Genomic DNA, 25,000 nt, shown 5'->3' with positions numbered 1-25,000 from the left:
GTTTTTGTATTGTCTAGTTTTTTTTTCTAGTCTCGGTGTTTATATGTCTATGGTTGCCTAGATTGGTTCTCAATCGGAGGCAGCTGTTTATCGTTGTCTCTGATTGGGGACCATATTTAGGCAGCCATATTCCTTGGGTAGTTTGTGGGTTGTTATTCTATGTTTAGTTGCCTGTTTGCACTAGTCATATAGCGTCACGTTTTGTTCAGTGTTCGTTCTTTTCATTAAAAGAGTTATGTCACGCTGTGCCTTGGTCTCCTCATTGTGACAGAAAGTGTAAAAACAGATCAAACGATTGTCCTTTTTCTGGGCTGCTAATTGCTTTGCCTGAAAATAAATCTGTAAGGCCCTCTGTTGAATTTTTAAATCCTGATGTGGCCCTTGAGACAACATTATTGCCCATCCCCTGTCCTATGTGGTGATGCGAAGATCTTCGCTCATGAAGATCATTTCAAGTCTTTTCAGTTAGACTTAAAAACAAAATAAAAAATTTAAAAATTAAAAGCCTCCCCCGAACGACTCTTCGTTCAGTAGCCATGATTGTGTTAAATAGACATTGTAGGGGCCTGTGACTGGGGCCTCCAAAATCACTAAGACCAGCCTTAGTACACACATGGCTGTCAGAAGAGGCTCACCTGCAGTTTGACAGACTCTGGTAGTTTCATCTGCAGTAGTCCCTCCTCCAAAGCCGCCTCTTCCTTCTCCAGCTCCAACTCGATCGCCGCTGCCTCCTCTTCTGTCATCACATTTTCCTCCCCATCTTCCTCTTTCTCCTTCTCCTCCTCCTCGTGTTCCTTCTCCCCCTCCTCCTCCTCCTCCTCCTCCCCCTCTTCTTTCTCTAGGTGTTTCAGTTCCTCATCCTCTTCTTCCTCCTCCCCTACTCCTTCATCGGCCTCCTCCTCTTCTTTCTCCTTCACTTCTTCACCCTCTTCCTTGGCGGTAGCATCCTCTGCCTTGTCTCCCTCCTCCACCTCCTCTTTTTTCCCAGCGAACACATTGGGGTCAATCATCTTGAGGATGTGTTTCACGTCTTCATCGTTGAAGATGCCCATGATGAGGAGAGTGCTGATGAGCTTCAGGATGGGGACGAAGTGGAACTCTACGCTGCCCCCTACTGGGTCTCTCATAGCCTGGCTACCATCCAGAACTGCCTCTGTCAACATGCTGATGGCTTTTGTCTTCAGTTCCTGAGGAAAGGGCAGGAGAGGAAGATGGGTTACAAAGAACATGACTTAAAATGAGTTAATAACTAGCTGCTTTACCAACCCATCTAACCCTGGTCTCTGGCCTTATTTCACTTGACTCTGAATAACTAGCTGCTTTACCCATCTAACCCTGGTCTCTGGCCTTATTTCACTTGACTCTGAATAACTAGCTGCTTTACCCATCTAACCCTGGTCTCAGGCCTTATTTCACTTGACTCTCAATAACTAGCTGCTTTAGCAACCCATCTAACCCTGGTCTCAGGCCTTATTTCACTTGACTCTGAATAACTAGCTGCTTTACCAACCCATCTAACCCTGGTCTCCGGCCTTATTTCACGTGACTCTGAATAACTAGCTGCTTTAGCAACCCCCAGACACGACAGGATCCGTAACAAGAAAAATCGTCACGAAATCGTCTGTAAAAACACAAACTAACTAAACTCCACCGTCGAAAGCTTAGACTCACGGACAAGAGTGTATTGGGTTGTTTAGTACTACGACAGTTGTCTGAAATCCCAATTCTTCTCACAAAACTGACTGTCCAGACGGTTTAAGCTACAAACCTATACGAATGCATCATGAGGAACATTTAACACCAACTTGTTTTGCAAGTCGTCTGATAGTAACCGCGTACAGGGAGGTAAAAATTACAACATGAATAGGAAGTAAAAAGTGCAGCGATTAAAGTGACCAAATATGGGTCTAATTATTATGGTAATTATGACAACTTCTGGAGGATGTTCTCCAACCTATCAGAGCTCTTGAATCTAGTACTGAAAGCATAAGCTACATCTAGCTAGCACCGCAGTGTATAAAATGTGATGAGTAATTGACTCAAAGAGAGAGAAAGACAATAGTTGAACATTTTTTGAACAAATTAATTTCTTCCTAAATTAAGGAGAAATTAAGAGAGAGACAGAGAGAAAGCTAACTATATTTGGTTGTATTTTTCAGCTAGCTAGTTTAGCCTACTCAATCACCCGGCTCAAACAGAGAGGGATGCTATGTTAGCTAGCTGGCTAAGGCTATCCAACAGAGAGGGATACTATGTTAGCTAGCTGGCTAAGGCTATCCAACAGAGAGGGATGCTATGTTAGCTAACTGGCTAAGGCTATCCAACAAAGAGGGATGCTATGATAGCTAACTGGCTAAGGCTATCCAACAGAGAGGGATGCTATGTTAGCTAGCTGGCTATGGCTATCCAACAGAGAGAGATGCTATGTTAGCTAGCTGGCTATGGTTATCCAACAGAGAGGGATGCTATGTTAGCTAACTGGCTAAGGCTATCCAACAGAGAGGGATGCTATGTTAGCTAGCTGGCTAAGGCTATCCAACAGAGAGGGATGCTATGTTAGCTAGCTGGCTATGGCTATCCAACACTGGATCTCTTCCAAGTCAAGCTAAGATTTTGGATGTAATAATTGATTGCCACCAGGGCTCACCTGTGTAACTACTAAACTGCTTGCTGACTGTACACTGTACTGCTTGATTGTAGCGGGTTTACTAACACGTTAGTTCTAGCAATGTTCCAACATCTAGTGGAAAGCCTTCCCAGAAGAGTGGAGGCTGTTATAGCAGCAATGTTCCAACATCTAGTGGAAAGCCTTCCCAGAAGAGTGGAGGCTGTTATAGCAGCAATGTTCCAACATCTAGTGGAAAGCCTTCTCAGAAGAGTGGAGGCTGTTATAGCAGCAATGTTCCAACATCTAGTGGAAAGCCTTCCCAGAAGAGTGGAGGCTGTTATAGCAGCAATGTTCCATCATTTGGTGGAAAGCCTTCCCAGAAGAGTGGAGGCTGTTATAGCAGCAATGTTCCAACATCTAGTGGAAAGCCTTCCCAGAAGAGTGGAGGCTGTTATAGCAGCAATGTTCCAACATCTAGTGGAAAGCCTTCCCAGAAGAGTGGAGGCTGTTATAGCAGCAATGTTCCATCATTTGGTGGAAAGCCTTCCCAGAAGAGTGGAGGCTGTTATAGCAGCAATGTTCCAACATCTAGTGGAAAGCCTTCCCAGAAGAGTGGAGGCTGTTATAGCAGCAATGTTCCTACATCTAGTGGTAAGCCTTCCCAGAAGAGTGGAGGCTGTTATAGCAGCAATGTTCCAACATCTAGTGGAAAGCCTTCCCAGAAGAGTGGAGGCTGTTATAGCAGCAATGTTCCGACATCTAGTGGAAAGCCTTCCCAGAAGAGTGGAGGCTGTTATAGCAGCAATGTTCCTACATCTAGTGGAAAGCCTTCCCAGAAGAGTGGAGGCTGTTATAGCAGCAATGTTCCAACATCTAGTGGAAAGCCTTCCCAGAAGAGTGGAGGCTGTTATAGCAGCAATGTTCCAACATCTAGTGGAAAGCCTTCCCAGAAGAGTGGAGACTGTTATAGTAGCAATGTTCCTACATCTAGTGGAAAGCCTTCCCAGAAGAGTGGAGGCTGTTATAGCAGGAATGTTCCAACATCTAGTGGAAAGCCTTCCCAGAAGAGTGGAGGCTGTTATAGCAGCAATGTTCCAACATCTAGTGGAAAGCCTTCCCAGAAGAGTGGAGGCTGTTATTGCAGCAATGTTCCTACATCTAGTGGAAAGCCTTCCCAGAAGAGTGGAGGCTGTTATAGCAGCAATGTTCCTACATCTAGTGGAAAGCCTTCCCAGAAGAGTGGAGGCTGTTATAGCAGCAATGTTCCTACATCTAGTGGAAAGCCTTCCCAGAAGAGTGGAGGCTGTTATAGCAGCAATGTTCCAACATCTAGTGGAAAGCCTTCCCAGAAGAGTGGAGGCTGTTATAGCAGCAATGTTCCAACATCTAGTGGAAAGCCTTCCCAGAAGAGTGGAGGCTGTTATAGCAGCAATGTTCCTACATCTAGTGGAAAGCCTTCCCAGAAGAGTGGAGGCTGTTATAGCAGCAATGTTCCAACATCTAGTGGAAAGCCTTCCCAGAAGAGTGGAGGCTGTTATAGCAGCAATGTTCCTACATCTAGTGGAAAGCCTTCCCAGAAGAGTGGAGGCTGTTATAGCAGCAATGTTCCAACGTCTAGTGGAAAGCCTTCCCAGAAGAGTGGAGGCTGTTATAGCAGCAATGTTCCTACATCTAGTGGAAAGCCTTCCCAGAAGAGTGGAGGCTGTTATAGCAGCAATGTTCCTACATCTAGTGGAAAGCCTTCCCAGAAGAGTGGAGGCTGTTGTAGCAGCAAAAGCGGGGACCGACTCCATATTAATGCCCATGACTTTTGTCGAACAGATGTCCACATATTTTCGGTCATGTAGTGTAGCTTGATGGTCCAAGCTAGTAGTATCTTAAATATCATATATGAATCCATTTGAATGGGTATGGGAGACTCGCACAGTGATTTTGATGAACAAAAAGTGGCTCCCTCAGAAATATTAGTGAGTACCACTTGCTTAGACCTACAGCTGTTTAAAGAAATGTCTGTACATACACCAGATTCAGGCAAAAGAGCTTACCTTCATTTGCCTTCATCGACCTTAATTTGTACATTGTGTGTCTTGGTACCAAAGCCACACAAGAAGCTCACTGGTCTGGATTGATGAACAATACACTGATTTGATCTGAATTTAAGTGACTAACCTGAAGAGGGAAGACGGGGCTCAGAGTGTACAGATCAGGATCCGTCCCAACAAAGTTGATGGTTGAGAAGTGCAGCTTGGGTCTAAGACAGGTAGTTAACCCCACCCCAGGAAGGTCAGAGGCCTTCTCAGCGTCAGGGTACAGGGTGATGCTGAGGGTCTCGGCGGACATGGGCACAATGAACTCCCTGTTGGTGCCCAGCCGTGCCCGCTTAGCTGACTCCAGGTGGATGGAGATTAGCAGGTCGTAGAACCTGGACAGGGAGAGAGATTAAAGGTAAAAGATCATATTACCTGGAGACTGAGATGTTGACAATAAGAATTATTACATTGTAAATTAAATTTGTGCACAAGTTTTTTTTTTTAACAGTGTCTTGTAAGTTAGCCCACTTGGGGGCAACTAATGTGTTAGACACGGAGATAAAACAATCAATGAGATCAGATCTGTACCCGCTGCGAAGGGGACCGGGCAGGTAGGTGTTTTCCATGGCGTAGAAGAGCTGTGATTCATCAACGTGCGAGCAGAGGGCGTGTGCTACACGGTTGTTGCCCAGAGCGCAGACAGCACAGTACAACATCAGAGTATGGAAGTGGAACTTCAGTAGATCCAGGCGCTCAGACAACTCCAGGATGTCTATACACCTACAGGAAGGGATTAGAACCTTTACACAGGGTTTAGGGTGTAAAGTAGCGCATGTAAAGATAACGTAAACTCGAAGCAATGAGCCCAATCAGTCCTTCATGGCCCTGTTTATACCTGGTTCTAACATGCATCCCTTTTCTTCTTGATCTTCTCTACATTCTGATTGTTGACCACATTTTTTTGACAGGTGTAGACGATTAAAATAAGCATTGTGATGTGAAGGGGGGGGGGGTAGTCAGGGACCCATTGTTCCTGCATATCAATCTAGTGTAAACAGATCTGGATGGTCAAATCGTTTAAATCATCACATCATTTTGTTTGTACTTTTACCCTTCTTTCTCCCCAATTGAAAGATATCCAATTGGTAGTTACGGTCTTGTCCGATCGCTGCAATTCCTCTATGGACTTGGAAGAGGTGAAGGTTGAGAGCCACGTGTCCTCCGAAACGTGTCCTCCGAAAGAGCTATGGTACATTTCAGTAGTGGGACCGGTTTGTGTTTCCAGGAGAATTAACGAGAGCTTCAGCACATATATTTTTTTTTGCAGTTTTTGGAGGCCAACGAGATAGCTGACGACCACGGAAGAGCGGTGTTTCTATCTGCCGTGGGTTCAAAGACATTCACACTGCTGAAAGATTTGGTAGCGCCGAAGAAGCCGGGAGAGGCTAGCTTCCAGGAGCTCATTTCAGCTCTGAGAGACATTTATGCGCCAAAATGGAATGTGTTGAGCGAGAGGTATGTTTTTTTTGGAATAGGAAACAGTTGTTTGGGAGAGACGTTAGCTGAGTATATAGCATCGCTAAAGGGACTGGTGGCTACATGTGAGTTTGGGGCTGCAGATGAGGGAGCAGCTAGTTTATCGAGTTGCCAGTAAGGAGCTGCGTGGCAAGATGTTAAGCGTGGCATACTGGGAGAATTTAACCTGGGCAAAAGTATTGGACATTGTCAACAACTCGGAGTGCACAGCCCGGAGTATGCAGAAGTTTCAGCATACACCGAGTCAGTTGAGAACCGACCACTTACAAAACGGGAGGGGCATCGACCTGGATCCAACAGGGAGAAACAGTGGATGTCAGACCAGAGGGGGGAGACGTCAAAGCCCTGTTTTTCGCTGTTTGGGGACAGGACATTCACAGTACACCTGCCATTACAAGGAGTTTCAATGCAGAGCGTGCCTGAAGCCTGGACATCTTGAAAGAGCTTGCAGGGGGAGAGTATCTGCGGGGAACAGCGCGTTTTCTAAACAACGCTCTCAACAAGTGCACTCTAATCTAGTAAAGGTCACAGGTCAAGTTGAGGAGGCAGCACTGCTATCGTCTGCAGGCTCTGGCACAGTCAGAAATCAACAGTCGGAAATCAACAGTCAGAAATCAACAGTCGGAAATCAACTGTCGGAAATCGACAGTCGGAAATCAACAGTCGGAAATCAACTGTCGGAAATCGACAGTCGGATATCAACAGTCGGAAATCAACAGTCAGAAATCAACAGTCGGAAATCAACAGTCAGAAATCAACAGTCAGAAGAGAACTTGGGGACTTTTTACTGTGTGTAGTGATCGTGAGTATGTGAAACCTTATATGGTCATGGTGAGATGTAAACGGGGGGGGGCAGATAAAGATGGAGGTAGATACTGGGGCTGCCATGTTTTATTATCTCAGAGAAGCTGTACAACAGCAGATTTTAAAGAAGCATCAACCGCAACCATGTAAGCATATCCCTAAACTGGGATATGCTTAACACCCCGCCAGTCCTACAATCTAAGCTAGATGCCCTCAATCTCACACAAATCATCAAGGAACCCACCAGGTACAACCCTAACTCTGTAAACAAGGGCACCCTCATAGACGTCATCCTGACCAACTGGCCCTCCAAATACACCTCCGCTGTCTTCAACCAGGATCTCAGCGATCACTGCCTCATTGCCTGTATCCGCTACGGAGCCGCAGTCATACGACCACCCCTCATCACTGTCAAACGCTCCCTAAAACACTTCTGTGAGCAGGCCTTTCTAATCGACCTGGCCCGGGTATCCTGGAAGGACATTGACCTCATCCCGTCAGTTGAGGATGCCTGGTCATTCTTTAAAAGTAACTTCCTCACCATTTTAGATAAGCATGCTCCGTTCAAAAAATGCAGAACTAAGAACAGATACAGCCCTTGGTTCACCCCAGACCTGACTGCCCTCGACCAGCACAAAAACATCCTGTGGCGGACTGCAATAGCATCGAATAGTCCCCGTGATATGCAACTGTTCAGGGAAGTCCGGAACCAATACACGCAGTCAGTCAGGAAAGCTAAGGCCAGCTTCTTCAGGCAGAAGTTTGCATCCTGTAGCTCCAACTCCAAAAAGTTCTGGGACACTGTGAAGTCCATGGAGAACAAGAGCACCTCCTCCCAGCTGCCCACTGCACTGAGGCTAGGTAACACGGTCACCACTGATAAATCCATGATTATCGAAAACTTCAATAAGCATTTCTCAACGGCTGGCCATGCCTTCCGCCTGGCTACTTCAACCTCGGCCAACAGCTCCGCCCCCCCCGCAGCTCCTCGCCCAAGCCTCTCCAGGTTCTCCTTTACCCAAATCCAGATAGCAGATGTTCTGAAAGAGCTGCAAAACCTGGACCCGTACAAATCAGCTGGGCTTGACAATCTGGACCCTCTATTTCTGAAACTATCTGCCACCATTGTTGCAACCCCTATTACCAGCCTGTTCAACCTCTCTTTCATCTCGTCTGAGATCCCCAAGGATTGGAAAGCTGCCGCAGTCATCCCCCTCTTCAAAGGGGGAGACACCCTGGACCCAAACTGTTACAGACCTATATCCATCCTGCCCTGCCTATCTAAGGTCTTCGAAAGCCAAGTCAACAAACAGGTCACTGACCATCTCGAATCCCACCGTACCTTCTCCGCTGTGCAATCTGGTTTCCGAGCCGGTCATGGGTGCACCTCAGCCACACTCAAGGTACTAAACGACATCATAACCGCCATCGATAAAAGACAGTACTGTGCAGCCGTCTTCATCGACCTCGCCAAGGCTTTCGACTCTGTCAATCACCATATTCTTATCGGCAGACTCAGTAGCCTCGGTTTTTCGGATGACTGCCTTGCCTGGTTCACCAATTACTTTGCAGACAGAGTTCAGTGTGTCAAATCGGAGGGCATGCTGTCCGGTCCTCTGGCAGTCTCTATGGGGGTGCCACAGGGTTCAATTCTCGGGCCGACTCTTTTCTCTGTGTATATCAATGATGTTGCTCTTGCTGCGGGCGATTCCCTGATCCACCTCTACGCAGACGACACCATTCTATATACTTTCGGCCCGTCTTTGGACACTGTGCTATCTAACCTCCAAACAAGCTTCAATGCCATACAACACTCCTTCCGTGGCCTCCAACTGCTCTTAAACGCTAGTAAAACCAAATGCATGCTTTTCAACCGGTCGCTGCCTGCACCTGCATGCCCGACTAGCATCACCACCCTGGATGGTTCCGACCTAGAATATGTGGACGTCTATAAGTACCTAGGTGTCTGGCTAGACTGCAAACTCTCCTTCCAGACTCATATCAAACATCTCCAATCGAAAATCAAATCAAGAGTCGGCTTTCTATTCCGCAACAAAGCCTCCTTCACTCAAGCCGCCAAGCTTACCCTAGTAAAACTGACTATCCTACCGATCCTCGACTTCGGCGATGTCATCTACAAAATGGCTTCCAACACTCTACTCAGCAAACTGGATGCAGTCTATCACAGTGCCATCCGTTTTGTCACTAAAGCACCTTATACTACCCACCACTGCGACTTGTATGCTCTAGTCGGCTGGCCCTCGCTACATATTCGTCGCCAGACCCACTGGCTCCAGGTCATCTACAAGTCTATGCTAGGTAAAGCTCCGCCTTATCTCAGCTCACTGGTCACGATGGCAACACCCATCCGTAGCACGCGCTCCAGCAGGTGTATCTCACTGATCATCCCTAAAGCCAACACCTCATTTGGCCGCCTTTCGTTCCAGTACTCTGCTGCCTGTGACTGGAACGAATTGCAAAAATCGCTGAAGTTGGAGACTTTCATCTCCCTCACCAACTTCAAACATCAGCTATCTGAGCAGCTAACCGATCGCTGCAGCTGTACATAGTCTATTGGTAAATAGCCCACCCTTTTCACCTACCTCATCCCCGTACTGTTTTTATTTATTTACTTTTCTGCTCTTCTGCACACCAATATCTCTACCTGTACATGACCATCTGATCTTTTATCACTCCAGTGTTAATCTGCAAAATTGTAATTATTTGCCTACCTCCTCATGCCTTTTGCACACATTGTATATAGACCCCCCCTTCGTTTTCTACTGTGTTATTGACTTGTTAATTGTTTACTCCATGTGTAACTCTTTGTTGTATGCTCACACTGCTATGCTTTATCTTGGCCAGGTCGCAGTTGCAAATGAGAACTTGTTCTCAACTAGCCTACCTGGTTAAATAAAGGTGAAATAAATAAAATAAATAAAAAAATGTTGTTTTGAGAAGTTACTCAGCTCAGCCGATTCAGTTATTGGAACAGCTGGAGGTTAAAGTGAAATGACACCTCTATTACTGTCAAAAGCGGAGAGTCCCGCGCTAAACGGGGTGGGGGGCTGGATTCAGCACCTCAAATTAGATTGGTGAAGAGTGAACCATGTGTCAGATCCAGTTGCCCAGCTGTGCGATAAATATGCTGAGGTGTTTAGTGGTGCACATTGGTGTGTAAAACAGTTCACAAAGATAGACCTTACACAGACCTACCAGCAAGTGGGGAGGTAGATCGAGAGGCAATGCATTTCCAGACTATTAACATGTCGAATGGTTTATACCAGAGGAGTAGACTGCCTCAAGAGTATCACGCGCTCCAGCTATATTCCAACGTATTATTGGGCCAGGTCTTATAGGGTTTACCTGGGGTTGTGTGCTTTCTAGATGGCATTCTTATGTCACAGGGATATCGGGCAGAGGACCACTTACAGAACTTAGAAGCGGTGTTAAAGTTGGCTGCAAAAACGTGGGTTAAGAGTAAACAGGGACTCGTCTTTTCAGTCTAGTGTCACTTACTTAGGTCACAGGATAGACGAACATGAGGCTACATCCGGGATAGACTAACAGGGGCTATATCCAGGAAGGACGAACAGGGGCTAGATCCAGGATAGACTAACAGGGGCTATATCCAGGATAGACGAACAGGGGCTACATCCAGGATAGACTAACAGGGGCTACATCCAGGATAGACGAACAGGGGCTAAATCCAGGATAGACTAACAGGGGCTATATCCAGGATAGACTAACAGGGGCTATATCCAGGATAGACGAACAGGGGCTAAATCCAGGATAGACTAACAGGGGCTACATCCAGGATAGACTAACAGGGGCTACATCCAGGATAGACTAACAGGGTCTACATCCAGGATAGACTAACAGGGGCTAGATCCAGGATAGACTAACAGGGGCTAGATCCAGGATAGACTAACAGGGGCTATATCCAGGATAGACTAACAGGGCTAGATCCAGGATAGACTAACAGGGGCTAGATCCAGGATAGACTAACAGGGGCTAAATCCAGGATAGACTAACAGGGGCTATATCCAGGATAGACTAACAGGGGCTAGATCCAGGATAGACTAACAGGGGCTATATCCAGGATAGACTAACAGGGGCTATATCCAGGATAGACTAACAGGGGCTATATCCAGGATAGACTAGATAATAATAGACAGGATAGACCCCCCCCCCCCCCCCCACACACACGCCAGTAATATTGGCTGGTGATGCCTCACCATAACGGGGTGGGTGATGTCATCTCACACACGATGCCTGGCGGTAGTGAGAGGCCTATTGCATTTGCTTCACGCAATCCGAACTATCGAAGTGTCATCTTTAGATGTACTTCCCATTTTTAGCATCGCCAGGGAATCTACCAAGGACAAGGGTTTGGCAAAAGTGAAGCATTTCACACTGACAGGGTGACCTAACCACGTTACTGATCCGGAACTAAAGCCTTATTGGGTGAGAAGGGATGAGCCCCCTGGAGAAAATGATGGTGTGTTGTGGGGTATGAGAGAGCGGTGGTGCCGGGCTACTCTACAGAGGGGCCTACTGAAGGAGCTACAGGAAACCACTGGGGCGTGGTCAAAATGAAAGGTCTTACACTCAGACATGGTATACATTCTGTATTCATCTGGTCCTTCTTTGGACACTGTGCTAACAAACCTCCGAACGAGCTTCAATGCCATACAACTCTCCTTCCGAGGCCTCCAACTGGAAGTAAAACTGAGTGCATGTTCTTCAACCGATTGCTGCCCGCACCGACTAGCATCACGACTCTGGACGGAGTCCCACAGGGCGGCTACGACAATGTTTGTGTTGGTAGTAGTATGAGTTGAGATTATGCCGGTTCATTGTTTAGTTTAGCTTGCTAGCTACATGTTTAAACAAAAGGTGTGTCTGAGGGTGATTACGGCCATCTACTGTATTTCATGAAGATGTGTACATATCTTGACAATAGTGACCCGGGCAGGTAGCCTAGTGGTTAGAGCGTTGGGACTAGTAACCGTAAAGGTTGCAAGATTGAATCCCCTGAGCTGACAAGGTAAAAATCTGTTGTTCTGCCCCTGAACAAGGCAGTTAACCCACTGTTCCTAGACCAGTTAACCCACTGTTCCTAGACCAGTTAACCCACTGTTCCTAGGCTGTCATTGTAAAATAAGAATTTGTTCTTAACTGACTTGCCAAGTTAAATAAAGGTTCATTAAATAGGTGAGGGTGGTTATAGCATTTCTTTCACATGACCCATCGATTTTGACAAGTGTGTTGGGTTAGCGTCATCTAATAATTATAAAATATTCATAAAATACTTTTTATCTGGACAGTTTCTGTTTTTGATATTTCTACTCTGCCTGTAACCATTTCACTGTACCTTCTGTATCCTGTTCATGTGACAAATAAACTTTTATTTGATATAGTGTGTTTACCAGAGATGTGAAGAACAACAGGACCTGCACCAAAGTCAGATTAGGATTTAGGACTAGATAATGACAAGGACAAGATAAAGTGTATTTTTACCTGAAGTTTTAACTCATTGTAGGCTACTACTTTCACCACTTTTAGTCTTGAAATCTTTGGTTGTTTTTTACTACACTACTTTACTCCCTCTGTTTAGCAGATGGCCTCGCATGTGAATCCTTAAAGAGATGTGAATCCTTAAAGAGATGTGGGGCTAAGGGGTGGGGTGGGGCTAAGGCTTAAGAGGGTGGGAACGATGCTGAATGGGTGGAGACAAAGATTACCAGTAGGTGAACCAAAACATATTCAAGTACTATTTTTTCAAAAGTGAGGTCACAAGTTGATCAACTTTTTAAAGCAGAATTACCTTCTCATTGTTCCTCAACTGCTGTGTATGATATACCCATTTTCTAGCTCTTAGTCTCAATGTCAAAAACACCATCTCAATGTCAAAAACACCATTTCAAAATGTGTTACGTGTGACCCGAATCGAGGCAGTCGGTAAAAGTTTTTTTCTGTGGCAGTAAAATGTTTTATGTGCTAAATCAATATCTGATCAATATCTGGATTATAATCATTCTAAAAGTTTGAAGTATCTTCCTCCATTGTCCAACTGTTGCATTTATTAGAATTGTTTATGACCGTTGCAAATGTAATTGTTTATTTAGTCCCAAATCCACGTATTTCGGTGTCTATGACTGCCATATGAGTATTTTAAAAAACTGGAGCTATACCTTAACATGTCAATCAACTGTCATGTATTGTTTTGTTTACAGTATTTAAAAAAATATATTTTAAAAAACGATTAAAACTATTTGAAAAGTAATTCACTGAAACTGGCCCATTCAGTTTCTATGACAACATGTTGCTAACTGAATTGAGTCCAACCCTGTAGTGTACAGTTTATCTCTAACCAGTTCTTCATGACAAAGGGTTAGGATTAGCATGGACAGTGTGTTGTATCTGACCTGTTCTCCTCAGGTATATGCAGGGCCATCATGACCATCATGACAAAGGGTTAGGATTAACGTGGACAGTGTGTTGTATCTGACCTGTTCTCCTCAGGTATATGCAGGGCCATCATGGTGAGGGGTTCGGTACACTCCACCATCCAGCCCAGCCTCTCGCTGACCCTGCCGACCTCTGGGTCCAGGAAGTGGTTGGGCATGCGGGACCAGATGACGGGGGTCAACATCTGGATGTCCAGCCGGGGTGGGCACTGGGGCACTGGGTTCTTACGCTCACTACGGAACATGGCTGCTGAGATTGGCATGATGTTCTGAGAGGAGAAGAAGACGCAACGGTGTTATGATCAAAGACATCTCAATAAGGGGAGTGGTTTTCTGGTAGAAGAGCACTAAGGGGAGTGGTTTTCTGGTAGAAGTGCAATAAGGGGAGTGGTTTTCTGGTAGAAGAGCAATAAGGGGAGTGGTTTTCTGGTAGAAGAGCAATAAGGGGAGTGGTTTTCTGGTAGAAGAGCAATAAGGGGAGTGGTTTTCTGGTAGAAGAGCAATAAGGGGAGTGGTTTTCTGGTAGAAGAGCACTAAGGGGAGTGGTTTTCTGGTACAAGAGCTATAAGGGGAGTGGTTTTCTGGTAGAAGAGCTATAAGGGGAGTGGTTTTCTGGTACAAGAGCTATAAGGGGAGTGGTTTTCTGGTAGAAGAGCACTAAGGGGATTGGTTTTCTGGTAGAAGAGCAATAAGGGGAGTGTTTTTCTGGTAGAAGAGCACTAAGGGGAGTGGTTTTCTGGTACAAGAGCTATAAGGGGAGTGGTTTTCTGGTAGAAGAGCTATAAGGGGAGTGGTTTTCTGGTACAAGAGCTATAAGGGGAGTGGTTTTCTGGTAGAAGAGCGCTAAGGGGAGTGGTTTTCTGGTAGAAAAGCAATAAGGGGAGTGGTTTTCTGGTAGAAGAGCTATAAGGGGAGTGGTTTTCTGGTAGAAGAGCAATAAGGGGAGTGGTTTTCTGGTAGAAGTGCAATAAGGGGAGTGGTTTTCTGGTAGAAGGGCGATAAGGGGAGTGGTTTTCTGGTAGACGAGCTATAAGGGGAGTGGTTTTCTGGTAGAAGAGTATTGAGAGGTTCAGGAGAGACAACAGCAGTGGACTGGTCATTATCAACAGGAACTCATAGTGAGGGGTTCAGGAGAGACAACAGTAGTGGACTGGTCATTATTAACAGGAACTCAAACTGAGGGGTTCAGGAGAGACAACAGTAGAATAGAAAGGAGAATGGTGTAGTTCAGAGAATGGGACAAGGTCAGATGTGTGAGTATGCAGTACTTTAGGATGAGGGAGTGGAAAGGGAGGGGGAGGATGTGGAGGAGGAGGAGGAGGATGAGGAAGAGAAAGAGGATGAGGGAGTGGAAAGGGAGGGGGAGGATGTGGAGGAGGAGGAGGATGAACATGAGGAAGAGGAGGAGGAGGAGGAGGAGGATATGGAGGAGCAGGAGGTTGTGGAGGAGGAGGAGGATGAACATGAGGAAGAGGTGGAGGAGGAGGAGGAGGAGGATATGGAGGAGAAGGATGTGGAGGATATGGAGGAGCAGGAGGTTGTGGAGAAGGAGGAGGAGGAGGAGGATGAACATGTGGAGGAGGAGGAGGATGAGGAGGATGAACATGTGGAGGAGGAGGAGGAGGAGGAGGATGAACATGTGGAGGAGGAGGAGGATGAGGATATGGAGGAGAAGGATGTGGAGGAGGAGGAGGATGAACATGAGGAAGAGGTGGAGGAGGAGAAAGAGGATGAGGAGGATATGGAGGAGAAGGATGTGGAGGAGGAGGAGGATATGGAGGAGCAGGAGGTTGTGGAGGAGGAGGAGGATGAACATGAGGAAGAGGTGGAGGAGGAGAAAGAGGATGAGGGGGATATGGAGGAGCAGGAGGTTGTGGAGGAGGAGGAGGAGGAGGGTGAACATGAGGAAGAGGTGGAGGAGGAGAAAGAGGATGAGGAGAAGGAGGATGAACATGAGGAAGAGGTGGAGGAAGAGAAAGAGGATGAGGAAGAGGAGGAGGATGTGGAAGAAAAGGAAGAAGGAGGAGGATTCTGACCTTGAGTTTCCCCAGCTCCAGCTGTACCATGTTCTGACTGGAGGGCTGGACGAACACGGCAGGAAACAGCTTTGTGTTGGGCTCCACCTGGAAGAAACAAAATACCTCTGTCAACAACAACACACCCCCAGTCATCCTCAGTGACATAGCCAACATGTGCATAGGAGTCTCACCACACACACCTGATACTACACACACCCACACAAATACACACACACACACACACCTGGTAGAAGGTGTTTATCTCCTTCCCATTGGCTGTGAATGTCATGAGGCCTGTTGCCAGGTCGACCAGGCAGCCAACCACAGTGTCCTCCTGGCTGAACCTGGCCTGCTGGGAGCTGTTGCCGAAGTCTCCTCCCCACACCATGTAGCAGTTACTATGTTTCATACTGTAGACACAGATCAGTTATAATCTGTTATTAGCATCCATAACCTTTCTGCCCCAGACCATATAAATCAAATGTATTTATAAAGCCCTTCGTACATCAGCTGATATCTCAAAGTGCTGTACAGAAACCCAGCCTAAAACCCCAAACAGCAAGCAATGCAGGTGGAGAAGCATATAACAGTTACTATGCTTCATAATGAGGACACAGACCAGTTATAACCTGTTACTAGCATCCATAACCTCTCTGCCCCAGACCATATAGCAGTTACTACACCTGCATTGCTTGCTGTTTGGGGTTTTAGGCTGGGTTTCTGTACAGCACTTTGAGATATCAGCTGATGTACGAAGGGCTTTATAAATACATTTGATTGATTTGATTTACTATGCTTCATTGGATCGGCAGGTAGCCTAGTGGTTAGAATGTAGAATTGGCAGGTAGCCTAGTGGTTAGAGTGTAGAGGCGGCATGTAGCCTAGTGGTTAGAATGTAGAGGCGGCAGGTAGCCAAGTGGTTAGAGTGTAGAGGCGGCAGGTAGCCTAGTGGTTAGAGTGTAGAGGCGGCAGGTAGCCTAGTGGTTAGAGTGTAGAGGAGGCAGGTAGCCTAGTGGTTAGAGTGTAGAATTGGCAGGTAGCCTAGTGGTTAGAGTGTAGAGGCGGCAGGTAGCCTAGTGGTTAGAATGTAGAGGCGGCAGGTAGCCAAGTGGTTAGAGTGTAGAGGCGGCAGGTAGCCTAGTGGTTAGAGTGTAGAATTGGCAGGTAGCCTAGTGGTTAGAGTGTAGAGGCGGCAGGTAGCCTAGTGGTTAGAGTGTAGAGGCGGCAGGGTAGCCTAGTGGTTAGAATGTAGAGGCGGCAGGTAGCCTAGTGGTTAGAGTGTAGAGGAGGCAGGTAGCCTAGTGGTTAGAGTGTAGAATTGGCAGGTAGCCTAGTGGTTAGAGTGTAGAGGCGGCAGGGTAGCCTAGTGGTTAGAATGTAGAGGCGGCAGGTAGCCTAGTGGTTAGAGTGTAGAGGAGGCAGGTAGCCTAGTGGTTAGAGTGTAGAATTGGCAGGTAGCCTAGTGGTTAGAGTGTAGAGGCGGTAGGTAGCCTAGTGGTTAGAGTGTAGAATTGGCAGGTAGCCTAGTGGTTAGAGTGTAGAGGCGGCAGGTAGCCTAGTGGTTAGAGTGTAGAGGCGGCAGGGTAGCCTAGTGGTTAGAATGTAGAGGCGGCAGGTAGCCTAGTGGTTAGAGTGTAGAGGAGGCAGGTAGCCTAGTGGTTAGAGTGTAGAGGCGGCAGGGTAGCCTAGTTGTTAGAGCATTGGACTAGTAACCGAAAGGTTGCAAAATTGAATCCCCAAGTTGACAAGGTAAAAACCTGTCTTTCTGCCCCTGAACAAGGCAGTTAACCCACTGTTCCTAGGCCGTCATTGAAAATAAGAATTTGTTCTTAACTGACTTGCCTACTTAAATAAAGGTTAAAAAAATAAAAAAATAGCATGCTTCTGTCTACAAATGTGAGCTGCTCAGTACTTTGCTTCTACAAAAAATTCATATTGTAGGGACAAAGAGATTGCTACAATGCGTTTCTAGAAAACACTGTAAACACAGAAACAGTGAAACATATGGGTACAATGTCCCTCCAGGTAGACGTGTGATGTCACTTACCTGTCGTGGATGTTGCCCTTGTCGTCTCCCACGGTTAAGGTGACGTTCCGGACCTTGGAGAGGTCAAAGTTGGGGTCGTACATGTGGTAGTCGGGGGTTACCCAGCCGATCCACACCCCAGTGGGCTCCTGGCCAGCAAAGATTCTCACCGAGTAGTAGTACTGCAGATATACAGGGGGGGGGGGGGGGCGTTCAGGGTTAAGGTGCATGCTGGGAAATCTAAGAGTACGGAACTCTGGAACGGTCAGGATTTGGGTTCCAGTAAACCTTTCCAGGGTTCCAATTTAAAAATGTTCCGTCCCAGGATTGCCCTGAGTTTATGTGTGTGTGTGTGTGTGTGTGTGTGTGTGTGTGTGTGTGTGTGTGTGTGTGTGTGTGTGTGTGTGTGTGTGTGTGTGTGTGTGTGTGTGTGTGTGCGTGCGTGCGTGTGTGCGTGTGTGTTCACCGTGGTGGTATTCTGGATAATCTCCACATCATCTCTGTCATCTGGGACCACGTCCTGCTGTAACCGTGGCACCAAGGGAGGGGTTGGGGGAGGGTTGATGGTAGCTGCCTTCTTAGCCCTAGCAAACAACCTGGACACACAGCGGAGAAAGGGAGCATTTATTTGCCTTTGTGTAAACCAGATAAGAGAACACATTCTATTTGATGTATTGATCTTCTCCTGTAGTTGACTGAAATATACCTCCCGCTATAGGTCTCTGCTCCTCCGTATCCTTAATGATCCTCATCTCTACCCTCCGTTCTCCTCTACACATCCTCATCAGTCACTACTAACCCTCTGTTCTCTACACATCCTCATCAGTCACTACTAACCCTCTGTTCTCTACACATCCTCATCAGTCACTACTAACCCTCTGTTCTCCTCTACACATCCTCATCAGTCACTACTAACCCTCTGTTCTCTACACATCCTCATCAGTCACTACTAACCCTCTGTTCTCTACACATCCTCATCAGTCACTACTAACCCTCTGTTCTCTACACATCCTCATCAGTCACTACTAACCCTCTGTTCTCTACACATCCTCATCAGTCACTACTAACCCTCTGTTCTCTACACATCCTCATCAGTCACTACTAACCCTCTGTTCTCTACACATCCTCATCAGTCACTACTAACCCTCTGTTCTCCTCTACACATCCTCATCAGTCACTACTAACCCTCTGTTCTCTACACATCCTCATCAGTCACTACTAACCCTCTGTTCTCTACACATCCTCATCAGTCACTACTAACCCTCTGTTCTCCTCTACACATCCTCATCAGTCACTACTAACCCTCTGTTCTCTACACATCCTCATCAGTCACTACTAACCCTCTGTTCTCTACACATCCTCATCAGTCACTACTAACCCTCTGTTCTCTACACATCCTCATCAGTCACTACTAACCCTCTGTTCACTACACATCCTCATCAGTCACTACTAACCCTCTGTTCTCTATACATCCTCATCAGTCACTACTAACCCTCTGTTCACTACACATCCTCATCAGTCACTACTAACCCTCTGTTCTCTACACATCCTCATCAGTCACTACTAACCCTCTGTTCTCTACACATCCTCATCAGTCACTACTAACCCTCTGTTCTCTACACATCCTCATCAGTCACTACTAACCCTCTGTTCTCTACACATCCTCATCAGTCACTACTAACCCTCTGTTCACTACACATCCTCATCAGTCACTACTAACCCTCTGTTCTCTACACATCCTCATCAGTCACTACTAACCCACTGTTCTCTACACATCCTCATCAGTCACTACTAACCCTCTGTTCTCCTCTACACACCCTCATCAGTCACTACTAACACTCTGTTCTCTACACACCCTCATCAGTCACTACTAACACTCTGTTCTCTACACATCCTCATCAGTCACTACTAACCCTCTGTTCTCTACACATCCTCATCAGTCACTACTAACCCTCTGTTCTCTACACATCCTCATCAGTCACTACTAACACTCTGTTCTCTACACATCCTCATCAGTCACCATGGCCTTTTTTTTGCCTTTACCTCCCTTATCTCACCTCATTTGCTCACATTGTATATAGGCTTATTTTCTACTGTATTATTGACTGTTTGTTTTTACTCCATGTGTAACTCTGTGTTGTTGTGTTTTGTGTTGAACTGCTTTGCTTTATCTTGGCCAGGTCGCAGTTGTAAATGAGAACTTGTTCTCAACTGGCCTACCTGGTTAAATAAAGGTGAAATAAATAAATAAATAAAGTCACTACTAACCCTCTCTTCTTGCCCTTCTCTGACATCGCGTCCTTCTCTATCTCGGGCGTCTCCTTGGCGACAGATGGTTCCTTTTCCTTCTCTTCCTGCTCCTTCTTACTGGCCGACTTCTTCAGAACCTCAAACTCAGAGTCCGGCTCCACCTCCAGAACCTCGTCCTCGTGGATGGTCAACGTGCGGGTCAGCGGCGTGGTCCCGGCTGTGATCTTGAAGACCTCGTCAAACTCCACGGGCATGCTCAGGCGGAGGAACAGCATGTCAGTGTTGGCATTCTGGGAGCCGAACGTCTTGTGGGTCAGCTTCAGGCAGGGAGCGCTGTCCACTGTCCCGTCCACGCGGGACACCTGGAGGGGGAGAGAAGAAGAGGAGAGCTCCATGAACAACAGTGACAGAGAAATACTGGATAACTCCTAGATCACTAAAGAAATCTCCGTAACCTCACTAGAACCTCCAGCTAAACTTATTCCCTGCAAATGCCAAGTATCACTTACTATTGTTGAGTATCTCAAGTCATACCTAACCGCAATCAACATACTCTGGAAGTATCATATTTCTACAATGGATTACTGAATATATGTAGCTTCTACTGTATATAAGAAACATTTGAAACATTTCATTTTAGAGGTCCAGTACAGTAACACAATGTGGCGGAATGATTCCCTCTCTATCTCTAACTGAATAAGGATGATTCCCTCTCTAATTAAAGCCTCTAACTGAATAAGGATGATTCCCTCTCTAATTAAAGCCTATAACTAACTAAGGATGATTCCCTCTCTAATTAAAGCCTCTAACTAAATAAGGATGATTCCCTCTCTAACTAAAGCCTCTAACTAAATAAGGATGATTCCCTCTCTAATTAAAGCCTCTAACTAACTAAGGATGAGTCCCTCTCTAATTAAAGCCTCTAACTAACTAAGGATGATTCCCTCTCTAATTAAAGCCTCTAACTAACTAAGGATGATTCCCTCTCTAATTAAAGCCTCTAACTAATGATGATTCGCCCTCTAATTAAAGCCTCTAACTGAATAAGGATGATTCCCTCTCTAATTAAAGCCTCTAACTAACTAAGGATGATTCCCTCTCTAATTAAAGCCTCTAACTAACTAAGGATGATTCCCTCTCTATCGCTAACTAAATAAGGATGATTCCCTCTCTATCTCTCACTAAATAAGGATGATTCCCTCTCTAATTAAAGCCTCTAACTAACTAAGGATGATTCCCTCTCTAACTAAATAAGGATGATTCCCTCTCTAATTAAAGCCTCTAACTAACTAAGGATGATTCCCTCTCTATCTCTAACTAGATAAGGATGATTCCCTCTCTATCGCTAACTAAATAAGGATGATTCCCTCTCTAATTAAAGCCTCTAACTGAATAAGGATGATTCCCTCTCTATCTCTAACTAACTAAGGATGATTCCCTCTCTATCTCTAACTAACTAAGGATGATTCCCTCTCTATCTCTAACTAACTAAGGATGATTCCCTCTCTATCTCTAACTAAATAAGGATGATTCCCTCTCTATCGCTAACTAACTAAGGATGATTCCCTCTCTATCTCTAACTAACTAAGGATGATTCCCTCTCTATCTCTAACTAACTAAGGATGATTCCCTCTCTATCGCTAACTAAATAAGGATGATTCCCTCTCTATCGCTAACTAACTAAGGATGATTCCCTCTCTATCTCTAACTGAATAAGGATGATTCCCTCCCTAATTAAAACCTCTCCAACTAAATAAGGATGATTCCCTCTCTAATTAAAGCCTCTAACTAACTAAGGATGATTCCCTCTCTATCGCTAACTAAATAAGGATGATTCCCTCTCTATCGCTAACTAACTAAGGATGATTCCCTCTCTATCTCTAACTGAATAAGGATGATTCCCTCTCTAATTAAAACCTCTCCAACTGAATAAGGATGATTCCCTCTCTAAATAAAGCCTCTAACTGAATAAGGATGATTCCCTCTCTAATTAAAACCTCTCCAACGAAATAAGGTTGATTCCCTCTCTAATTAAAGCCTCTAACTAACTAAGGATGATTCCCTCTCTATCGCTAACTAAATAAGGATGATTCCCTCTCTATCGCTAACTAACTAAGGATGATTCCCTCTCTAATTAAAACCTCTCCAACGAAATAAGGTTGATTCCCTCTCTAATTAAAGCCTCTAACTAACTAAGGATGATTCCCTCTCTATTGCTAACTAAATAAGGATGATTCCCTCTCTATCGCTAACTAACTAAGGATGATTCCCTCTCTATCGCTAACTAAATAAGGATGATTCCCTCTCTATCTCTAACTAAATAAGGATGATTCCCTCTCCATCTCCAACTAAATAAGGATGATTCCCTCTCTATCTCCAACTAAATAAGGATGATTCCCTCTCTAATTAAAGACTCTAACTGAATAAGGATGATTACCTCTCTAATTAAAGCCTCTAACTGAATAAGGATGATTGCTTCTCTATCTCTAACTAAATAAGGATGATTCCCTCTCTATCTCTAACTAACTAAGGATGATTCCCTCTCTATCTCTAACTAAATAAGGATGATTCCCTCTCTATCTCTAACTGAATAAGGATGATTCCCTCTCTAATTAAAGACTCTAACTAAATAAGGATGATTCCCTCTCTAATTAAAGCCTCTCCAACTAAATAAGGATGATTCCCTCTCTAATTAAAGACTCTCCAACTAAATAAGGATGATTCCCTCTCTAATTAAAGCCTCTCCAACTAAATAAGGATGATTCCCTCTCTAATTAAAGCCTCTCCAACTAAATAAGGATGATTCCTTCTCTAATTAAAGCCTCTCCAACTAAATAAGGATGATTCCCTCTCTAATTAAAGCCTCTCCAACTAAATAAGGATGATTCCCTCTCTAATTAAAGCCTCTCCAAATAAATAAGGATGATTCCCTCTCTAATTAAAGCCTCTCCAACTAAATAAGGATGATTCCCTCTCTAATTAAAGCCTCTCCAACTAAATAAGCATGATTCCTTCTCTAATTAAAGCCTCTCCAACTAAATAAGGATGATTCCCTCTCTAATTAAAGCCTCTCCAACTAAATAAGGATGATTCCTTCTCTAATTAAAGCCTCTCCAACTAAATAAGGATGATTCCCTCTCTAATTAAAGACTCTCCAACTAAATAAGGATGATTCCCTCTCTAATTAAAGACTCTCCAACTAAATAAGGATGATTCCCTCTCTAATTAAAGCCTCTCCAACTAAATAAGGATGATTCCTTCTCTAATTAAAGCCTCTCCAACTAAATAAGGATGATTCCCTCTCTAATTAAAGACTCTCCAACTAAATAAGGATGATTCCCTCTCTAATTAAAGACTCTCCAACTAAATAAGGATGATTCCCTCTCTAATTAAAGCCTCTCCAACTAAATAAGGATGATTCCTTCTCTAATTAAAGCCTCTCCAACTAAATAAGCATGATTCCTTCTCTAATTAAAGCCTCTCCAACTAAATAAGCATGATTCCTTCTCTAATTAAAGCCTCTCCAACTAAATAAGGATGATTCCTTCTCTAATTAAAGCCTCTCCAACTAAATAAGGATGATTCCCTCTCTAATTAAAGACTCTCCAACTAAATAAGGATGATTCCCTCTCTAATTAAAGACTCTCCAACTAAATAAGGATGATTCCCTCTCTAATTAAAGCCTCTCCAACTAAATAAGGATGATTCCTTCTCTAATTAAAGCCTCTCCAACTAAATAAGCATGATTCCTTCTCTAATTAAAGCCTCTCCAACTAAATAAGCATGATTCCTTCTCTAATTAAAGCCTCTCCAACTAAATAAGGATGATTCCTTCTCTAATTAAAGCCTCTCCAACTAAATAAGGATGATTCCCTCTCTAATTAAAGCCTCTCCAACTAAATAAGCATGATTCCTTCTCTAATTAAAGCCTCTCCAACTAAATAAGGATGATTCCTTCTCTAATTAAAGCCTCTCCAACTAAATAAGGATGATTCCCTCTCTAATTAAAGCCTCTCCAACTAAATAAGGATGATTCCCTCTCTGAATAAAGCCGAAAGAATCTTGAAATGAATTTGATGTAAGAAACCTGCTATACAAATAAAGTTTGATTTGATTTAGATTTCAATAAGTTAGACTCAACGAACCAGATACATGATACCCCAGATCGTATTATCCTGGTCATTAAGTCAACTACCACAATGTATTGGTGGGTAGTAGGTCAGTACCTAAATGTGTTGGTTGTTATTGGGTCAGTACCACAATGTATTGGTGGGTAGTAGGTCAGTACCTAAATGTGTTGGTTGTTATTGGGTCAGTACCACAATGTATTGGTGGGTAGTAGGTCAGTACCTAAATGTGTTGGTTGTTATTGGGTCAGTACCACAATGTGTTGGTGGTTATTGGGTCAGTATCGCAATGTGTTGGTGGTTATTGGGTCAGTACCTCAATGTGTTGGTGGTTTTTGGGTCAGTACCTAAATGTGTTGGTGGTTATTGGGTCAGTATCGCAATGTGTTGGTGGTTATTGGGTCAGTACCTCAATGTGTTGGTGGTTTTTGGGTCAGTACCTAAATGTGTTGGTGGTTATTGGGTCAGTATCGCAATGTGTTGGTGGTTATTGGGTCAGTACCTCAATGTGTTGGTGGTTTTTGGGTCAGTACCTAAATGTGTTGGTGGTTATTGGGTCAGTATCGCAATGTGTTGGTGGTTATTGGGTCAGTACCTCAATGTGTTGGTGGTTAGTTGGCACAGGGGCGAACTGTGGCAGGCTCTTGCTGAACCACATGGTAATGTCTCTCTTCATGTTGATGGCAAATGGTTCGAAGCCCTCCTGGAGACCACAGATGGCGAAGTAGCGCAGACTGCTGACGTTCTGACCCAGGTTGATCCTGCCCACCTGGGACAGGCCCAGGGTACACACTGGGATGAAGCCTGAAGAGGTAGAAGAGGAGAGTTGGGTTCACTACATATAGTAGTGCACTACATTACACCAGGGCCCATAGGGAAGTGGATCTGAAGGAGAGTTCATTTGACCAAGGCCCATAGGGAAGTGGATCTGAAGGAGAGTTCATTTGACCAAGGCCCATAGGGAAGTGGAGCTGAAGGAGAGTTCATTTGACCAAGGCCCATAGTGAAGTGGAACTTCCCTTCAGGTTCTGAAGCAGGTCCTGGAGATCTATAGTGCATTCAGCATTTTATTCTGGCCCAGCACTGGTGCACCTGGTTTAACCAATCAACTAATGGTTGAACCATCTG

The 25,000-nt window shown here is 45.0% G+C and overlaps 1 protein-coding gene across 1 annotated transcript in view; it reads right to left on the bottom strand.

The window, feature by feature from the left end:
• ryr1b (ryanodine receptor 1b (skeletal)) overlaps positions 1-25,000 on the bottom strand; it is a 151,516-nt gene that overhangs the window by 50,288 nt on the left and 76,228 nt on the right. The window contains exons 28-37 of the mRNA XM_031795344.1: positions 24,468-24,676; positions 19,764-20,107; positions 17,962-18,091; positions 17,517-17,677; positions 15,714-15,879; positions 15,488-15,574; positions 13,494-13,720; positions 5,227-5,418; positions 4,778-5,030; positions 636-1,187 (exon numbers count right to left, since the gene is read on the bottom strand). Of these exons, the coding sequence (XP_031651204.1) occupies positions 636-1,187; positions 4,778-5,030; positions 5,227-5,418; positions 13,494-13,720; positions 15,488-15,574; positions 15,714-15,879; positions 17,517-17,677; positions 17,962-18,091; positions 19,764-20,107; positions 24,468-24,676 (2,321 nt within the window). The remainder of the gene's footprint in view (positions 1-635; positions 1,188-4,777; positions 5,031-5,226; positions 5,419-13,493; positions 13,721-15,487; positions 15,575-15,713; positions 15,880-17,516; positions 17,678-17,961; positions 18,092-19,763; positions 20,108-24,467; positions 24,677-25,000) is intronic.

This window comes from Oncorhynchus kisutch, linkage group LG18 (genome assembly GCF_002021735.2).
Source record: "Oncorhynchus kisutch isolate 150728-3 linkage group LG18, Okis_V2, whole genome shotgun sequence".
In the NCBI taxonomy this organism is placed as follows: Eukaryota; Metazoa; Chordata; class Actinopteri; order Salmoniformes; family Salmonidae; genus Oncorhynchus; species Oncorhynchus kisutch.
The sequence above is the reverse complement of the archived record's forward strand: the minus strand, read 5'-3'. Positions and strand labels throughout refer to the sequence as shown.